We start from the raw sequence: 21,027 nt of genomic DNA, 5'->3' as shown, positions 1-21,027 counted from the left end.
CATGTTGCTGTAGGCTTGGGACCCCTTATAGAGCGCTTTGAGCACATTCAGTGGATATTGCTCATTATAAAACTCAAGATTTGTCGCTTTTCTATATTTCCATGCGGTCTTACCTCCCATTTTGACGACTTTAACGAATCCAATGCACGAAATAAAATAATAAAATTCACACTCTTTAATCCTTCAGAAGCAGTTGTAATTATTCACCACGAAAAGCAAAATCGCTTAAATTATTTTTCTTTTAAATGGGCCCTTTCCTTTTATCCCTTAGAATGAATAATCACAACATGTTGGTTTTATATATAAATAGATTTTGAAATTCCATTCGCATTGAACAAATCTGGCATTTAAAAGATCTTCAGGAAAGTTTTAAAAAAAAATCAACCCAACGAAATTACGGTCGAAAAATCCTCAGCAATATTTTGATTTAATTTCCTCTCCGCACAATTCGAAATTGTCACAACAACAACATGTATAATCAAGAGAAACGTGTCTTCTGTAATTTGTAAACAAAAGCAAGGACACACTCCATCCACCATGTGTTATGCCCCCACGACCGTGACCGTCGACGGCAGCAATACTAATGAATGAACAGTCATCATCAGCGAATATAAACGCCGAGACAGAGTGAGTAATGGCTGTGCGCGTTCAATTGTAAACACAGCTGCTGCTATGCTGGGAAGAGGAGAGTTAGCGGATAAATGGTTTAAAGGTAAACCACTCGCCTTTTAATTAAAGAGTTCGAGGGTTAAAACTTAGATGGGTGCATTAATTATTATTATTATTTCTCCTCGAGCTATTGGTGCGTTGGAATATCATATTGCCATTGAGTGACTGTTTTTACATAATATATGACATTAACACTATATATATATATATATATATATATATATATATATATATATATATATATATATATATATATATATATAAATATATATATATATATATTAACTGCCGTTGAGAGGATAGCAAATGCCATCATCCAAGAAAAGAGGCATTCGTTGAACAAAGACTTCCAACTACTACGCCCCGCAAGACGGTAACTAGAGTCAAAATGTAGGACTTATCGACGAATTTATTTCATTCTCTAAATACCAAATTTGTTTTTTGTTTGTGTTTTTACGGGTTTGTTTTTACTACTCTTGCAACACATTTAAGTCATATCAGCACCAGTGCAAAGGAAGAGAATGAGATAGTCAAAAGAATAGAGATTTACGATTGAAGAACCCAAGAAAAAGTAAGACGAAAGGGAATGGTTCAAATAGGGAACATATGTAGATGTATCAATGTACTTTGTTTGAGATCACCTTATCCAGACATAAGCACATTATTTCAACAAAGAGGAACACAATAAAATGTTAACAGAATATATCCAAAACAGAATACATAACTAATAATACATAACAGAGAGATGATTTACAAGGAAAACAATATCACCCAAAACTAATAATTAACATTTTACTGTTTCTCCCCTCAGCTGAATACTCCGGCAAGGGCCAGGAAAAAACCAAGCAATCTCATTCCAAGACAAAGACAGAAAGCAAGTCGGTAAATAGATCTAATATTAGGGATTAAAGACATAGCAAGTAGCCTCCTGCCCATCGTGGGGGTCAAAGGAAATAACTAATTCCCATATAAAACCTTTGAGAAAAATGAAACAATGGAGAACACTTAGCATCTGACTTAAATGTCGCACTGTGCACTTCTCCAATTAGACAACCCATTTAATATTTGATATTTTAGAATATCCCTCATTACCTAAATCGAGGTACTCATTCACACCCGAGTCGGGAATGCGCGTTAGAGGAATATTGCAATGATGAACGAACGCCAAATTTTAACCACGAATCCTATTGGTACCTGACTCATTCCTAGGAGTGCTTCGTGCAATCGGATTACACTCCGTAGTTCACCATCAATGTTTGAAAATTCGTCTTAAGAGGCATTTTATTGCTTTCAACGCCCGCCAACGATAAAGTTATCAATACACCAATATGTCAGTCTCATATACATACAAACACAAAAACGCACATAATATACCCATATACACAAATATAAAAGCAAAAACTATATCAACTTTTATGTACTCGACACACACACACACGCACGCGCGCACACACACACACTTCAAATTTATCAGAATAAAACTTCAACATATCGAACTCATTACTGTAATAGATTTGATCGCCCCGTATCCTAATCTACGTGTTCTCAGGGTTATACCTTGATGAAGACAAAGAGTTAGAACTTGAATATTTGCCGCTCTCAAAAACGTACATATATCTTACCATTTCGTTTTAAAAACACCAGACAATAACAATACTTGCAAAAATTAACGTAGAAAGTCAAGCATCTCTCTCTCTCTCTCTCTCTCTCTCTCTCTCTCTCTCTCTCTCTCTCTCTCTCTCTCTCTCTATCTATCTATCTATCTATCTATCTCTCTTCTCTGAATAATATTTTCTCTTACACCTTTACTCCTTGATCTATTCACCCCCCCCCCCCCCCCCCCCCCCATTAAACACTCACCCTTTCCCGACCCCCTGGTCACAAAATAGAACATTTATATTTATCTTTTCACTTCACCTTTATGCATCTGTTTCAGAGAGACATTTCTTTATCCCTTTTTCCGTTATTTGAGATTATTTATTTAAAATTCATCAAACCACTTAACAGAACATTAGCAGTTTGGATTAGCGCGCGAGTTTAAGAGGGCACGAACTACGCTCAACTTCAATCACAAACGTAAACTCTCTCACTCTCTCACTCTCTCTCTCTCTCTCTCTCTCTCTATAATATAATTAATTCTACTATTTTATACACGAGTTATATAATAATATTATATACGAGTAAATATATATATATACTATATATATATATATATATTATCTATCTATCTATATATTTCCTCTCTCTCTCACTCTCTCTCACTCTCACTCACGCACACACACAATTCACACACACTCTCTCTCATTCTCCTCTCCCTCTCTCCCACACTCTCCTCCCTCTCTCTCTCTCTCTCTCTCTCTCTCTCACACACACACACACACACACTCTCTCTCTCTCTCTCTCTCTCTTTCTCAGAGTCTCTCTCCTTGTATATATATATATATATATATATATATATATATATATGTATATATATATATATACATCATTTTTTCATTTCTTTGTCCAACTCAACCGATTTTCACAATTCACCACATATTCCACATAATATAATATCGGTGTAAGGGTTCGCACGTGAGCCAGAGTGGCACGGATACACCTCATTACCCATCAGGTAGTGAGTGAGTAGAAGTGGTACTCGTAAGAAAGAAGCAGAGCGAGAGAACTGTATGGGAATTTGTTTGAAGTTCTAAGCGTTCTGTCACTACGTCACATTTGCTCATTATAACATTTCACACCAAGGGTAAGTATTGCTCTGACCCACTCTGAATAAACACGTTATCCACTCAGGAATAACTTTACTTCTGTGTTCAGTCTAATAAATACTTTTATAGACCATAGCCTATTTGTTCACTTTAGGATTCAAATCTGCGACAATCAACGACAGATGATAAATAGATTGACACCCAAATATCGATATAACACGGCGTACACAATGACGTTTCTATGTAAATCCTATCATCAGTTCTGCTTGACATCACTGCTGACGCTGTCAGTCAATCTATCTATCTATCTATCTATCTATCTATCTATCTATCTATCTATCTATCTATCTATTTATCCACTTGTCTATCTATCTATCTCTCTCTCAATCGCTCCCACTAATTTCTTTCATTTTCTTCTTCTCACTCGCACACACACTCATGCCTTAGGAAAGCAAGCTGGCACAAACAGACACATAACACCAACAAACGCACTTATAACAGTTTTAAAGACACGAATTTAATCGACAAAATTAATCGACAAGCCCTTTAAAAAAAAGACAGCAAAAATCCGCTTTCAGAAATGCTGAGAGCACAAAATGTTCTTCTAAAAATTAAACAAAAACCCCATTCTCCCTCTGAATTTCCAACGATTCCTCTCAAAACAACAAACTCCAATGTAAACAATCGTTAAATACAACAGATCTCATTTATTTTCCGACCCGGACAGGAAAAGATTCTATCTGTGGGAAAATGATATCACATTTCAAATACTGGAACTCTGGATGGGGCAATATATAATCTGTAGAAACAATCCCCCCCCCCCCCCCCCCCCCCCATGATCGCATAACGCTCATTCTTTGTGCATTGAGATCTCAGGTGTACCTTTGAGATACCTGCGCCAGGTAATTAACCATTTAATTTGCATCTGCCTGCCTGAAACCGCCAGTTTATAATCACTATCAACTTTTTTCTTAAATGCTGTGTCCGTGGGTAAGAAACCTAATGGACAATATAACTTAATTTCTTGGGTTTAACAGGCAAAGTCCTGGGTGCGATCAATGAACATTCGATTTTGTAAAGTGAGAAGGTGAGCGTGTAAATGGAAAAATTTGAAGTGTATTGGCCCGTATAAATGAGTATTTCTATCTATTGATTTACACATTCAAGTGTTGATTTATAAGTTTCTTTATCAAGATTAGTGTAGATGAAAGCATTTAAAGTTCAAATTGTGCTTTTCTTGTTAAGCGGAAGGAAAACAAGATCCACCCCCCCCCCCCCCCCCGCCCTAACTGCCTCTAAATTTTATGGCAATGTCTTACGTACGACAAGAACTATCATTCCCTCCCCCACCCCCCTTTCAAAGTTCTCCGTACCCCGTCTACTTGTATTCAACTACTACTGGATCACAAACTGTTTGGAATGATAATATATTACCATAATGTATCATCATAAATGTAGATTTGCAAGTCATCTTTATCCCTTGGGGTAAGAAGAATTGGAATAACATTATTATCAATGGGTCTATCTATCCTAGATGAAATGATTTTATTTGCCACAATTTTTAAAAACTTGGAAATAACATCTTGCTAATCCTTCTTCACACAGAATGGAATCGAAATCAAATGTGCTTCATTCATTTCATTGAAATAAAATTTGTTTTTGGTCTAGAAAAAAACGGTGAAATACATCCTCTCAGGTGGACACATTACTCTAATTTAGTCGCATTAAGTACATCATCGCTCAATAAGAAATAACCTTCGTGATTTAAAATTAGAATGTAGTCAATGCACTCTTTATGGATAGGGGAGGGGGAAAGGGAAGAATTATCTGGGACCAAAACCTTAAAGAAACTCTTTTTTGTGTTCTTAATAATGGTTCGTATTATTCAAACAGAAAAGTTCTATGAGATAGAAGTTTGTGATAAGTACCGCCGTATCCTCAATATAAACTATTACTCTTCTACTCTGGCAGAAATGTCCTTAAGGGTCTATCTCGTATAATGTAAATTGAAATGTTTCCTGGTGTTTTAAAGAGGGCACATTGAACCTTCAAAGAAACAAAGTAACTGCCTGCAGACAAAAATAGATGGAAGGAATTTATTGTATCTAAACACTGAAAGAAAAATAGAAATCGAGAAAGTATACCTTAAAACAGCAAATCATATCTGAGAGAGTATAGACCAATTCAACAATTGTTGAATGATTATGCAATTCCTTTCATTTGTACTTCAGTATCGGCAATCTAAAACCTCCGGCAATAAAACGCTGCTTTGATATAAAAATCAAAGCTAAGAGGAAAAAGCTCCACGCCCTATTCTTTACAGTAACCAATCCGTCATAGGGACTATTTGTGGCATTTGAAACAAGGCGGTCTGGTTCACTTCTAACTCTAAAACAGTACCCAATACTGGATCCTCTATCTTACCACCCAGATGGCAAGCCCCTGGGCGATATTTTAAAGCGTGTTTTCTCTCGTGTTATCAGAACTAGCGTCAAATAAATATAGAGATTCTCCAGATATCAAACTCTATTGTCTCTGAGCATAAACATCGAAAACACACACCTAAACAGTTCTATGCGTCTTCCTATAATATGTTAAATGTGCTTTATCCACTAGAAGAAGTGTGCCGAGCAGAGTAACAAATAAACCCGGTTAAACGCCAATATATAAGCGATGTTTATAAATGTGTTTACCAGAACGGAAAACATATAGGCTGATTATTGTACCAATTGCCTTTAGAAGTATGCAAAACCTTGAATATTTTTTATTTACAGTGACATTTATTCAGCTTACCAACTTATTAATTTGTGGACTGGCTTTAGTGATAAAACTATGTCCTAGCATGTGTTTTTCTCACCGACGGCACATGGTGAGTTAGGATTTCCACGTTCAAATTAAGTCGAAAACCAGTTTGATTGATAAGTGACATATCATTATCACCAAAACACCACAATTTGCATCATCATAAACAATGTGTCGGAATGTCGAAAGACAGTTTCACTAATTCTAAAAAGCTTACAATATTTGTCTTTAATCTTTCAATTTTCTTCCATATCAGAGTTTCTTATTAACTCTCTCCTCACCAACCATTTTCAGAATATTTCCCGAAGTATCAAACCTACCAAACACAAAAATTGATTTTTTACACTCTAACTCAAAAGCAATAAGTACATATTTTACGTTATCGTGTGCAGCAAAACGCGCTTGACAAAGCAGCATTGATTTCTCATAATACAAAAAAAAAAATATTTTTCTTCAAATTTTGTTCAGTACAAACTGAATATGAACAATTTTCAATGTATTGTTACAAATGCGACGATTCTCCTATGGATGGTAAGGAGAGGGTTAAACAAGGAGAACAAGACACATTTACTTCTGGGTTTTATTTTCTTTCCGACAACACATGCTTCACATTATATTTTTAACTCGTCTTGACCCAGGGTCATTGGCCATTACAAACAAGTTAACACCATAACTCAAGGGCGTACCATCAAGACAACGCAAAGGAAGAGTAAAAAAAGATAAGCAAGTTTCGTCCGTCCGAACAGTAAGTTTTTCCCATCGTTATATTTTCATACCACTTCAAACACAAAGAAATTCTAGAGTACTTCTACCAACCGTTCCTCCTACCATCCCCCTTTCTTCTATATTACTCGTTTTTTCCTATCACTTTTCTTCATACCTCCTTCGAGAATCAGTCACCTATCTGTTTCTCCCCTTGGTCTGACATTGTAAGAGTTTGAAAACATACAACAGAACTGACACTTACTGTAATAGCACCGAGTGTCTCTTCACAAACACAAACAAATACACACATACAAACGTACATACTACACACTCACACATACACAATAAAAGGATGTGAGACAGAAAAGCAAACTAGCTCATATTAGAAATAATTTAACACTGAAAACGGAACTTCAAAACCTTTTCCAATGGATATAACCATCCAAATAAAATAATCCAATTGACGAGATCAGTCGGAGACGGACTACATGACCAGGGGACTAGATTCAAAGAGAAGACACGATCGGGTTGAGAAAAACGGCCATGACAAGTTTCCTAAGGATAATTCGAAGGATCAGATATAAAATTATAAGGTTATAAATAAAAGCAATATGGAAACATTTCAACCGAAAATCGCCTGTTTTGTTGTGCTTATTTGAAGCCACTGAATTGTACCTTCGACTAGAGACAAAAACAAAAACAAACAAAAACTATTCTGTGGAACGCCCTACAGATTCAACATTCGTCTTCAAACAAAGAAACCCTATATATAACTGACGGGCCCACTTCCTTCCTACCACAGCCACCTATCTAATTTAACAAATCATTATCGCAGAATAATTTACTCACGGTGCCAGACTGTCCAGGTGAGAAAAATTACAATATATGTTATTTTTGCTCGAGGACGAAGTGGTTCAATGGGTAGAACGAACGATTCGAGTTCCAGTCTGTAACATGTCAGAAGTTTCAATATTGTGGTGGAAAAGTGAGTACAGTGTGACAAATTATGATCGTCCTACCCAAAAGGTTACTGTTCGCTTCAACTTAAAATAAACAAGATCACTCCGAATACATGGCTCTAAAACTGTATGTCACCAGTTGTTTTTTCTACCTCACTCGCGACAGACTAACTTTTTAAAACACAAAATGAAAGAAAAGTTGACCAAGGCCGGAATTAGAATGCCTGTTTTGGGTCCAGTTTTCATATAGGTTCGAACAAGTCTTGGGCTTATACATTTTTGATAAGCTGGGCTTTATTTTAAAGGATCGATAATAGGAGTTAGAGTTTTCTGGCCGAAACGTAAAAAGACATTTTGTCAATTGGTGCCTGTGTAGAGAACTTTGTGTACAAGCTGCTGTTACCTGTTATAACCTGATGTTATCGTGGGAAAATACAATTATGATATTTTAATTAGAAAAAAAAAAAAGATACGTATTTCATTACCAAGAATTTGAAATTTTGTAAGTTGCTTTCTATAAAGCTGGAGCTGCATTGCCGTTGCTATGGTTATACCAAATATCTTTTGAATGTTTTTTGTTTTGTTTTAATTTGATTTTTTAAGTTTTTATTTTGTTTTTGTTTTTTGCTATTTTTTGGGGGAGGGGGTTTGTTTTACTTTTTTGTTTGTTTGTTTTTTGGGTTTTTGTTTTGTTTTTGTTTTTGTTTTTTTTTTTGGGGGGGGGGGTTTGGGTTGGGGGGGGGGGTTGGGTTTGTTTTGTTCTTTGCTTTTGATGGGAGGTTGTTTTTGTTTCATTTTTTTATGTTTTTGTTTTGCTTTATTTGTTTCTTTTATTTTGTTTATTTGTTTGTCTTGTGTCTTTTTTGTTTTGTTTTGTTTTGTTTTTTGGATTAACTTTTCTTTGTTGTTATTCAAATATGAGAGTGTATATCTGAACAGGAACTGGTCCAAAAGAACCGAACCAAAGTTTATTATTTGGTTTTGTGAACAATTTTTGGCTATCTTTTCAAATGGAGTAAAGTTTGCTCTTTATTTTCACGATAATCGTGTCAATACAATTGTTTGATATTAAAATGAAAACAGTTTCAAAATGAAAAGACAACGTAGTACACGAGTTAATTGCATTTCGCCATTAATTAAACAGTTTCAATCAACAGAAGTTGGAATTTTATTGATTTTAAAACGCTTTGGACCATGGAAGTGAAATTTAAGAAATGGACACGGCTCCGACGTACTATAACAAAATGGTTTTGTTTTAAATTTGGACAAACAAAAATTTCTTTCAAAAATCAATTGATTAAAACGACCCTCAACTTCTTTAACGTATCAAATTGGAGACTTCTTGGTAGTCGATTGCTTTTGGAATAGAACGTTTTCTACCTAAACATGATCGAAATACTTTCTGTCAAGAGTTCTAGTACGGCAGACCCAATTCCAATCTCATGATATCATTTCCCCCATTAGCCATTTTGTCATCTTGGGTAACAGACAAGGTCACCTAGTAGGGACTATTTTGTCATTGAGACCGAGAACCTAGAAAAGTTTTTGTCAACTTCAATGAAACAACTGGGAAAGAATGTGGGACATATAATAAGACGGTAGAATATTAACAATTAAGTCGATTTTGGGGAGTAGTTTGGAAAATGAAGAAAGTCATCCATCAATCTCGGTGCCCATGGCGATGGTAAACTACAAAGAGACATCAGGATGATTGATAAAATTTTTATTCTCTATTGTCTTCTGGCACTTTTCTACTCACTTCATATCTTGTTGTTACCAACATAAGTGCCTGCTCCACTCACTTTTCTGAATTAAAAATTCACCCCATACACCGGAGCATACTCAATGTCTCAATCGTTTCTATGTTATATGTTTGTGATGAGAATATTGGCTATTAAGCTTAACTGCTGGTCAAAATTACTTCGCGATGGTGGTGAACGAATCGGCGGTCTCAAGAAGTGGGTGAGAGAGGGATCTAGAAATGACTTTGAGTTTGAAACGAATATTTTTGTGTTCGTGGATAGCTCACACGGTAGAGCCACGCTCTCACCTGCCAGGCGGAGTTGTCGTACCAATAAGGTCGCAGGTTCAAACCCCACCACCGCCGCGAAAAAAATTTTTATTCTCTATTGTCTTCTTGCACTTTTCTACTCACTTCATATCTTGATGATTGATGGCGATGTGGACGAGTAACAGTCTGACGGACACACAGGTGTATACGGACACTTAGAGTAATAGGAATTCCACGGAATTCCAACGAGGTTGTAAATCTTCCATCTTCGAATGCGACAGTTTCAAATAACTAGCTACATGGAAAAAATAAAGGTGGCGGGGGGGGGGGGGGTGAAAAGATTTTCGATACAAGCACAAGCCACAACGTTACATGAAAGCAGGTTGAAGCTTTTAATAACATGAAAAGGGGTGCATCGTGCATTGCCGATTTTCTATTTAAATTTGGATATCTTTTTATCTTTATATATTTTTCTCTGCTTTTTCGGATACTGTACCATTAGCCAATTTTCGTTTTCTTTTTATATTTTTTTTCATCAAGGATTTGTGGTTTAATGTGTGATCATCACATTATGTGCCCTGTAGGTCCCGAGGCGCATGATTGAGTTCTTGGAAAAGGCTCTTAACTCATATTTTTCTCATCATCTCCAAGTGTAAAAAATGAGTACCTGACGATAACAGCGTCACCTCTGTGAGGAAGTGGATGGATTGGAATAGCGCTGTACAGTAGTCGTCCTTTCTCACCTTACACGTTATATGAGTTGATATGATTGATTGTAGTACGGATAAAATGTATTTTATATTTAATACGATACAGGTTCCTTTATAAGACGAGGGGCTCTACCGGATGAGCTATCCGGGTCCTTCTAAAAGGTTGGAGCTTCATTCAAAGTTGGCGAGTGTGGGATCTTGTCAAACAAAGTATTTATCACTAATTACTAAGCAGGAATTTGAACACGCAACACTTCGGTGCCAAGTTGGGTGGCTTTAACCTCAAACACCATCGGCACACGCCCGCTTTGGTACATTCTACTCACATCCAGACTGCATTTAGTCCTTAGTACAAGTGAAAGATGCGAAGGTGAGAAACAAGATGGATTTTAAAGCAGGTGTGCGCGCTGGCCCGTGACTGAGTGACTCCCTAGTAGTGCCAGATGAATCTGCCACTCATGAATTTTGTTTCTTTGTTGATGGGAGTGCTGGCCATTAAAAGTTTTTGGTGCTGAGAGTAATACACATGTTATGGTGGTACACGAATTAGCAAGGAACCAAATAAAAGTGCCAGAAGACAGTAGAGAATAAAAACTTTGCGGTAATGAGAATCGAACCCGGAACTGGACTCGATTGATACGGCACCTCCGCCTAGCTGTGAGAGGGAGGCTTTGCAGTCAGCATGGCACAATCCGCCACATAGTCTGGTACGAGGGTGCTTTACGAGTCGGGGCCCGGGTATCATTCAAATCACCGCAAACATTTTATCTACTGCCTTCTGGCACTTCTCTACTCTCTTCACTTTTTGTTATTATTTTTACATAAGGATTAGTGTACGTGCGTGTACGTGTGTTTGTGTGTGGATTTGTTTGTTTGTGTCTGCGGGTGTGCTAGGAACACGAGGCACCTGATAGATAAAGATTGAACAATGGATCATGGAATAATCGAGAGTAAGCGAAATACAGCATATTTCGGCGTAGTTACTTCAACCCTTATTAAAATCTTATTTATCATTAGGTCGTATATTTATCTACTTTATTTTTCATCTATTTAATTATTTATTAATATATTAATATTTTACCTCTGTATTCATTAATTTATTTATATATTCAAGGATCTATTGATAAATTGATTGAAAAATGATTTACCTATTCTTTATCACTCAATAAATCCTTATTGTAATCATTACTCCTTTATATATCCATAATTCATTCATTTAACGATCCATCTATTGTTTAAATTACGTACTTATCTTTATTTGTTTATTCATATCAGGTTTCTTTGTATTTGAAAACGACACTGTGAGCAAATTATTTCAACTCAAATCCAATGTTATTACTATGGTGTGTTCCTTGTAGACGAGCCAAACTAAGGTAGCATTTATGCTGTCGTTGGCTTGCCTGGAAACTAGTTCCAAAACAATAAATACACCGGAATAAAAACTAATCACCGGCGATAAAACACGTAACATCAAAGGCACCACTAGGAACCCGTCACGATGGGTGGTCCTGTAAAAGGAACCAATACGCATACGTCAATATCAGGGGTCATCAGGTTTACAGCAATAGGGAAATAATGAGGAAGGGATGGACCAATGGACTGACGATGTTCTGTTCTTTTCGACTGACAAGGAAGGAAAAAGAAAGTGCCAGACCGATGCAAAAAAAAGGGAAAATGGATTCCATCTGCTGATAAAATGGTTTCTCCTGTAAAGATGTCCTTATTTCATTGTTGTTTTTCCCCTCTTTAATCAGCTACAGACACCAAAACGTTTAAAAGTAACAAAATATGTGGCAACAAAGGGTGATAAGTACGGTGTCGTATGGTCTTCAACCAAACTATATCAACCGGCTAACTGTCGTGCTATTGAAAGACACAAAATTAAAAAGTTGGCCAGAAAACTCATCCTCCAAATATCGATCGATTTATATGACCCTTATCTTGGCAAAAACTCTCAAATCTGGGACCTCGCGAGTCGAGCCTGTGTAAGTACCAAGGCTACCTTATACATGTGTGTCACCTTGGTAAATTATACTCACCATCTGATCTATGATAAACCTTTAAATTTTAAGTGATAAATAACACAAAACAACTGCCACATAGACTATAAAATTACCCCTAGTTAACTTTTGATAGGACAACATTATTTTAGCCTAAAACCTGCTCAACGTATGGCTACAGAATGCAGAGAATGTAAAACGAATGCCAATAATAAAAACAGATGTTAGGCAGAAAACAGATCGTCTTTGATAACAGCGGCATGGCGCGATCCGTTTTGCTTTAATTAACCATAAACATTTTAGGCTTTTATTAAATTCGTATTGAAATATTATAAGAACGCATTGGACCGGACAATTAACGGGGCCATTCCATGCAGAAAGTCAAGTTTTTACTATTTAAAAAGGTTTAAGGGCCTTTGTTATGAAATAGAATGCTCCAGCTTCTTTCATCAACCATCTTTATCTTTTTTTTAAACATAATATTGACTCACATGACTAAAATTGCTATGAATATATTTTATATAAATGGAAGAAATATAAACCATAATTTTGCAACTAATGTCGTTTATTTGACGGTGCATAACAAACTGTGGGAAGGAATCCTTGTTATCGGCAAGCAACTATCAAACATTTATAGACTAAGGCTTCTTTCAAAGGTGAGCCCATAGCTAATACTGTATCAAGACCAAATTAGATAAATTCAGTTTTCTCATACTTTTTTTCTTCTAATTTTCCTGATATAGATGGTCTAATACAAATTGATACCATAATAGTTGCTAATTTAGTCTAATTGATAAAATGAAGGAAAATGGTTTCTGCTCATGATAAATGACATTTTAGAGTAAAAGTGACGATAAATAAATGAAAAATATCAATAGAAGAGAAACATTTAATTGATTTGACGGGGAATGGGTTAAAGGGAACAGCATCTAATTCACGTAAAGATGAGCCCAACTCAAGCCCATATTCGTTGGGAATAGTTTCTGGTCTCCCAGATCACTTGATAGTTATTGGGTGAGATAGAAGAGCATCCGATCCAGGTTGTAGATAATAAAAAGGAAATAATAATGTGGCGTCACAGCCTCCTTTGAAGTATGTAATCATTCCTCCGGAGGATACATGTACACACACACTTACACATACACATACACACAATTATATATAATATATATATATAATATATATATATATATATATATATATACATACATACATATATATATATATATACATAATATATATATATATATATATATATATATATATATATATATATATATATATAACCACATAAACAAACTTATGCGAAAACAAATCGAGTATACTCACTTTCGTCAAAGACGGATGAATCGTCCACACACCCAGAGGCGATGCTTATATCCGTTCTACTGCTTCGAGCAGAGCTGGGCAAGTTATCCAATTTTCGATTGAGCATAATCTTTCCTCCAGCGCCGGATTGTTTTCTAGTCAACTGAGCGCTTGCTGGAGAATTATCTCGGGACGGTTTACCACTGGAGTCCAGCTTGATGGCCGGGGAAGCTTCTCGTTTCACTGTTCTTTTACTGACAGATGCTGCAGTAGGAGCGCCTAATTTGCTTTTGACCTTACTGAAATCAATCTTAGGAGGCGGGGGAGGTAACGGTTTGATTCGAGACTTGAATTCCCGTTTTGGCGCTGGTGGTGGTTGTTGCTGTTGTTGCTGCTGCGGTGGTTGTTGGGCTGAGGGTGGTGACGATGTTGTGGTGGTGGAAGCTGTTACTGCTGCATTTGGTGATGATGATGATGTTTGTTGGCTTTGCTGTGGCTGGGGCTGGTCAAAATTTTCGTCAGCTTTGACGACCATGACCTGCCCGTTCATGAGTTCAGGATTGGGGTGGGTGGGGATGGTACTGTTTAAATATGACGCCAAAGAACTTTTGATTTCGGATTTGGGTTTTGGCTTGACGCTCTTGTTGTGATCGATCTGAGACATGATGTTTCCCCATTTTGACTTCGGAGGGTTTCGTTTTATAATCGGTGGTTTGGGTTTTTCATACTTCTCAGCTTTTTCTTTATTGTTCTCACTCGACTTTTCCACCGAGGATTCCCGACCATCGAGATGTGATTTGGAAGGAGGAGTGTCTGACAAACTTAACCTTTTCTTGATGATATTTCTGACGTTCTTGTTAAGTTTCTTCTTCTCCTCGGCTTCTTTCTCTTGCTGCTCGTCCTTGACCTTGGTGGGCGTTGGGGTTTTAATATAACCCGCAAGTTTCGAAGCTACCACTTTTGTATTCGGCATTTTGTGATCGATAACCTCCATCCTCTTTCTCTTCTGGACTAACGGCTTGTATTTCCTTTTACTTTTAGATGAATCCTCCTCTTTCCCATCTTCCTTCTCCTTCTTCCCCTCGTTCTCATCCTCGTCGCATTTCGACTTATCATGTGTAGAATCCTCGTCACGAGACTCTTCAGTCTTTAGACTTGTACTCTCATCTCCCTTATCTCCATATTCATTGACATCGACAAATCCAGCCGAACCGACCTCACCTTCAATACCACTACCAACCATCAACAGTTTTGAAGTATCCGTGTCACCAGCATCGAATGTTAAATCAGCTGCATTGCTCAAATCACCCTCCTGCACCCGATCCGCTTCGATCCGATCGTCAACGTCATCGTTTATCTCCAGAGACGCATTCATATCTAAGTTTTGTATATCCGGGAACTTTATATCATCTGCTACAAGACTTGCATCAACACCGCTGATCAGCTCCGTGTCTTGTATCATACTAGCGGATAGAATACTCCGAGTCATGACGTTACCACTATCATTATTCTGGTGAAAACCATCGTCGTCCCTATAAATTTCTGTAGTCTTTATTTCCGTTCCATCTCCTCCAGCAGTTCTCTCCCCGAACGAATTTGTGAACGCAGACGACGGCAATTCTTCAGGTTGTTTCAAAAGAATTTGTTGTTGGCTTTTGCTGAAGTAGTCATCTGTATCAGAAGTGCTGCTTTGGGAGCTGAAGTTCGGACGACAAAGAGCTCGAGCCAATGCCAGTGACTCCTGGAATGATAAAAAAAACACACATATCTTTCATAAATGTACAGTTTCACGACGCTCTGGAAATATTGTTTCGTTTCCTCGCATCTAGTGAATAATCGACAGCGGAAACGAAAAATATTTGAAGAGTGTTTTTTCCGAAACTCATCACCTCCGGTTTCTCACTTTGAAATATTCCCCTTAGAATCTCTCTTGGCGCCTACTACTTTATTGTGATGGTACCTGAATTGAGAGAAATTTATGGGCATTCATGTGCTGATTAATACTCAAAGTAAAGTTTACACTTTAATTTAATTCAAGGAGGGAAATTTCAAAAGAGTGAAAAATATTACATAAAAGTCACTTTTGGTTTATATATATATATATATATATATATATATATATATATATATATATATATATATATATATATATATATATATATATCAAGTGATGGTCATTGCGATGGTCATATTCAGAGAAGTACTCTATAAACAAAATATAATGCAGATATAAGAAGTACATGTCCAGCTTAAACGTACCTTATCATTAATCGGTTATACCAAGGCATAAATTAAGGAAAGCCTCTAGTTGATATTATCACGGTTAGAGATGTAAGGGATGTAATAACAGATTTGAGAACCATTGACAAATATAAGAAATATTCCGACTACTTCCCTTACATATGGGTAAATAAATTAATTAGCTCTCGAGATGCCTAGGTCTTCGAAAGAGACACCATCACCGGCATTCAAAAATAGGTTCTTTTTTATGTTGCTGTTATTATTATAATGTTTTTGTTGTCTTTTCTTGCACATTTATTTTTGTTTTTGTTTGTTTTGCTTTTTAATAAGCAAGTAAATAATCGTTCCCATCAACGTCAATGACGGCATGGATTAGCCTTAAAGTCTTTTCATTGTTTTTAAACCCGATATTACCATGTGTGCCTCACCCTCCAATGAATTGAGTCATGTAGATCATGTTCACCACGTTGACGGAGATAGCCAAATTCAGAATATGTCCTAAATAAATCCCTCGATTGGAATTTTTAGAAACTGGCGCTAGCCACTCGTCGGGGGGTACAGAGGGCTTCGGTTTTCTTTTTTAATTAATACTTGTGACCTCCGCCTCGGAGCGGTATTATTTCAGGATGAATTGGACCTCTAAAAATGAATTTAGAGATAACAGGATAAGAAATAGGAACTTTGAGTTGGTTGCAATCAGACCTGCTTATTATTACGAAAAATTCGTAGAACTACGAAATTTTGGCTCAAATTTCAGAAGTTCATGAGCATCTCTAAGTCATTGAATCTTATTGAATATGAAAGATTTTGAAGTGTTATTTATATCTTGTGAGGGTAAATTATTTTTTTTTTAAGTTAACTATAGGGATTACAAATTTTTTTTGCTAAAAATTACGAATTTTCACAATCTTCGAATAGGCAGGTCTGGTTGCAATGTAAAAAATTATATCTATTCTCTACCATAACGAATATAAAATACCCCCACGTTTCATATGTTTAGTTATACAGTCGAGTCCCAGTATTTTGGTCAACCCGACATAATACCCTTTGTGACGGAAGGTCACATAATAAGCCATTGAAACTCATCTTATTGAATTATGTGTTTTTCTTTTACCTTGGCGATCAAATCAGTGTCGACCGGTGAATCTGGAGAGAAAACAAAAAGGTAAATATTTTAATTTTAATTTCTTTAAAAACATAATTTGTTATTGAGTAATTCAGTGTAGGTATGAATAATACTAAAGTCATCACGTACTTGTTAATATCCAAGTCAACTATTTTAAAAATTATTATTGTTTGGGCTGTCTTTGACTTTTTAATTGATTCTTTTAGAGAATTTTAAAATGACAGGTATCTTGACAATAACTATTCTGGCATCTCTTAGTGTGTGTGTGTGGGGGGGGGGGGGGGGTGAAGAGAGAATGGGAAAGTAAAATGATAGGAACAAGGTGCAAATATTTAAAATTTTATGATAAATTCCAATTATTTTTTTTTATAATTCCTGTAGAATCTAAGCGCCTTCGTTGAAACAGGAGATTACTCTTATTTGTGTAGCGTTAAACAGTCGGTAACAATTGCTTGCTATCCTCTGGATAGAACGTTAGCCTATCGCAAATTAGTTTGGAGTTTTAGTTCTAACACACCCAGCAAAACAATCACAAAGTCATAGCTAGGTAGACAGGACGGAGAGACGGAGGGAAGGGGGGGGGGGGAAGATCGATACAATATGTTCATTGATTGTTAGACGGATGCTCTGTGTAGGATATTTGTTGTTGGATTGAGAGCGTTTCCCATTACAATAATGAATACAAACAGAGAAAGCCTAATCTGAAATCATGATGTCAAATGAAAATAGAAATTAATGAATATGAGCTGATATGATAACATCCTCCACCTATTTTGTCCGGAATAATGAAAATCAAAAAAAAAAAAAAACGAAATGAGCAAAAATATAATAATAGTAATAATAACAACAACAACAACAACAACAACGACAATAATAATAATAATAATACAATAATAAATAAATCAATAATAATAATAATAATAATTAAAAATAATAATATAATAATAATAATAAATAATATATAATATAATAATATATAATATAATTCAGCCCGATTAAATCATATTTCAATCATCATGTATCATGTATAAATATTTTATCCAATCTTTACGTACATATGTGACCCATCGTGACAACCTAGTTTAATGTCAGAATGAATAAGATCATGAAAATTCTGTTTTAAGTCAAAATAATCCCCCAAAAAAGTGTTTAAAGCGAGTTTGGTTTTGTTTTTTGTTTTTTGTTGGGGTTTTTTTTTTGGGGGGGGGGGTGTTTTTTTTTTTTTTTTTTTTTTTTTTTTTTTTTTTTTGGAGGGGGGGGGGGTTTAAAAAGAAAATAAACTTAATAAAGAAATGCATAATTTTTACTTAACAAGTTCGTCACGATGCTATACTGTTTTGTGACGACAGGTCACTTTATGTAAAACATCAAGAGCGTAAATAGGGAAGAAAGGTGATGACGTCACATCTACTTTTCAGGTTCTAAAATCCTTGGAAGTGTATATGTAAGCAGTCCTTTGGAAGACTAGTAATGAATAGGTTATAGATTGAATCATAGGGTGGAATAACTATTTTATTAGCTGGAGCTATAGGCAAATTCTATTGATTACGGGACATAAAAGAGCGAGAATGGATTATCTTTATTGACGACCAGCATATATTTAGACTAGAAAATAAGATGCCATCACTCTGAAACCAGAGGATCAATTACACAAAGTGTATATTCAGTCCTCAGGGAGCGTGGTTTTACACTTCCAATGAGATAGGAACCGGTTTTTGACATCACACTTTTCTCCCCAATTGAAACGGCTGTAGCTACTACCGATTGTATTGTCGTCTTCCAGTGGTGCAAAAGATGTGGGATGGGCGACCCCTTGTCGGTCAACCCATTCTGAAAGAGGGGTGTTAGCTGTGAGGGTGCCAAGCTCCGAGTCGGTGTCAGGGGCGTATCCTTGAGACAGACAATTATGATTAATGAGTTGGGAACTTAAGATTCCGCTTTCTTTTCTTTTCTTTTTCAATTCTTTTTATTTTTAAATTATTTATTCAAAGTGAGACTATTTCTTATTAGGCTATTCGTGTCCCCTGTTATTTATCAAAGCAGTTAGAATCCTAGCACCAACTATTCCACTTGCAAATGTCCTTATGGATGATTAAAGTTCATTTAATAAAATTAATTAATTAATTAATTATATATAATTCAATTAATTATAACATAACCAGAAAATTCAATTGAAGATCTAAAGACTTTGTTTTTAAATCTTATTCTATCACAATTATAATCTCAAAATCAACTAATTCTATGTTCTCGTATCCCCTCTTGCATCATTTGTATAGCCAGTATTTCCTTCTTTTTCATTTGTTCTATTTATTTCCGAATAATGTAAAATCGTGTAACATTATCATAAAGAGAGTCAATTTTCTTACCATGCAATCATCACATCAACATTAAAATCATTTAGTTTATTTATAAGTATATTCTGTAAACTATTTTTTCCTCTTTTTGTTTACCACCACCTTTCTCGTAAGAATTAAATCCTTCCCTCTTTTTATACTAAAATACAAAGACATCCAATCAAGCTAAGGATTAAATCTACGTGCATTTATTTATAAAGTCGGATACACCAAACTGTTTAGGTCTCGTTTTCTTTTTTCTAAAGGAAACGCATACATAATATTGTCCTTCATCGCGTGAGTTTTAACGTGAGATTTTATATAGGGCAATATCCACTAAATGTGCTCAAAGCGCTTTACAAAGGGTCCCTGACCAACGGCAGCACGTAACATGTAGAACGAGACATGACGCCTGTTAGGCGATATTACAATTTTTTTTCGACAGAGACAATGCTGTTAACGGCCAGGTTCTCATTTTTACACCTGAGTACGGTGAGAGAATGTGAGTAAAGAGCCTTTTCCAAGGTCTCAACTATGCGCCGAGCAAAGTCGGAGCCCATGACCTTCCGATCCGAAAACGAGTGTCATACCACAAGACCACATAGCCGCATAACAATCTTAAGTTTATTTCAAGATCTTATTCCAGAAAAGACGTGCCAAATATTTCTATGTTGTCAATCTGGTTTTTAAGTAATGTATTTGTAATTGTATTTTCGTTGTTTTCTGGGGTTCGTTGAAGAAGGGTTTTGAGGCCGAAACGTTCCGTGATTGGGATTTTGTTCTATTTTTAAAGCACTTATATTTATTTTTGTTTATTACTTGTTTTTGCTATAAGCTTAGCCCATATCCGTATTCCGGTATCAGACTTGTGTAAATATGTGCACGTAGGTTATAATAATAGCACATAATAGCTCAATCATTAACCTTGATAACATGTAACTAAGCTAGTATTAATGCGTGCATTATACTTGGCTCATTTTTGATTGCATATGAACGTGTGAGTTAGTGAGAGATATGAAAAGAAAAATTGAAGTGCATAATAAAATAAACTCTAGGTTACATGCTTATAACAAGATGAATAAAACAAAATTAAAAGAAGAAATAAATAAAATGAAAATTATTCCAATTGAAAAATTGAGAAAATAAGCAGAACTCATAAGATACAGATATAAAACTAAGGATATGTAAATGCAACTTTCAAATTATGTAACATTTCTTTGCATTAGAAAAACAAATCTAATTTAAAGCCATCAGGAACAAGTCATTGAAATATGAAATAAGCAGATCGACTTCACACATTCTAAAATGTATCCTATACCCATACTTATAAATAGTAAATATGATAAATTTTGTGTGAGTTAGTTCACGGTCTGAAAATAAAAATTCACAATAATCTGTGTTTAGCCTCATTGATCTAGATACCTATCTGACGTCAAGATTTGTCTGAAGCCAAAACAC

At 35.8% G+C, this 21,027-nt stretch overlaps 1 protein-coding gene across 16 annotated transcripts in view; it reads right to left on the bottom strand.

Moving 5' to 3' along the window:
• LOC144971150 (uncharacterized) overlaps positions 1 to 21,027 on the bottom strand; it is a 244,633-nt gene that overhangs the window by 106,551 nt on the left and 117,055 nt on the right. For all 16 annotated transcript variants that reach the window (XM_078911610.1, XM_078911617.1, XM_078911618.1 and 13 more), the window contains 3 exons: positions 18,998 to 19,126; positions 17,225 to 17,256; positions 13,891 to 15,610 (listed from right to left, as the gene is read on the bottom strand). In XM_078911610.1, the coding sequence (XP_078767736.1) occupies positions 13,891 to 15,610; positions 17,225 to 17,256; positions 18,998 to 19,126 (1,881 nt within the window). The remainder of the gene's footprint in view (positions 1 to 13,890; positions 15,611 to 17,224; positions 17,257 to 18,997; positions 19,127 to 21,027) is intronic.

This window comes from Berghia stephanieae, chromosome 4 (assembly GCF_034508935.2).
Source record: "Berghia stephanieae isolate SIO BIC M18660-M18661 chromosome 4, UCSD_Bste_1.3, whole genome shotgun sequence".
In the NCBI taxonomy this organism is placed as follows: Eukaryota; Metazoa; Mollusca; class Gastropoda; order Nudibranchia; family Aeolidiidae; genus Berghia; species Berghia stephanieae.
This window is presented reverse-complemented; position numbering and strand designations above follow the sequence as displayed.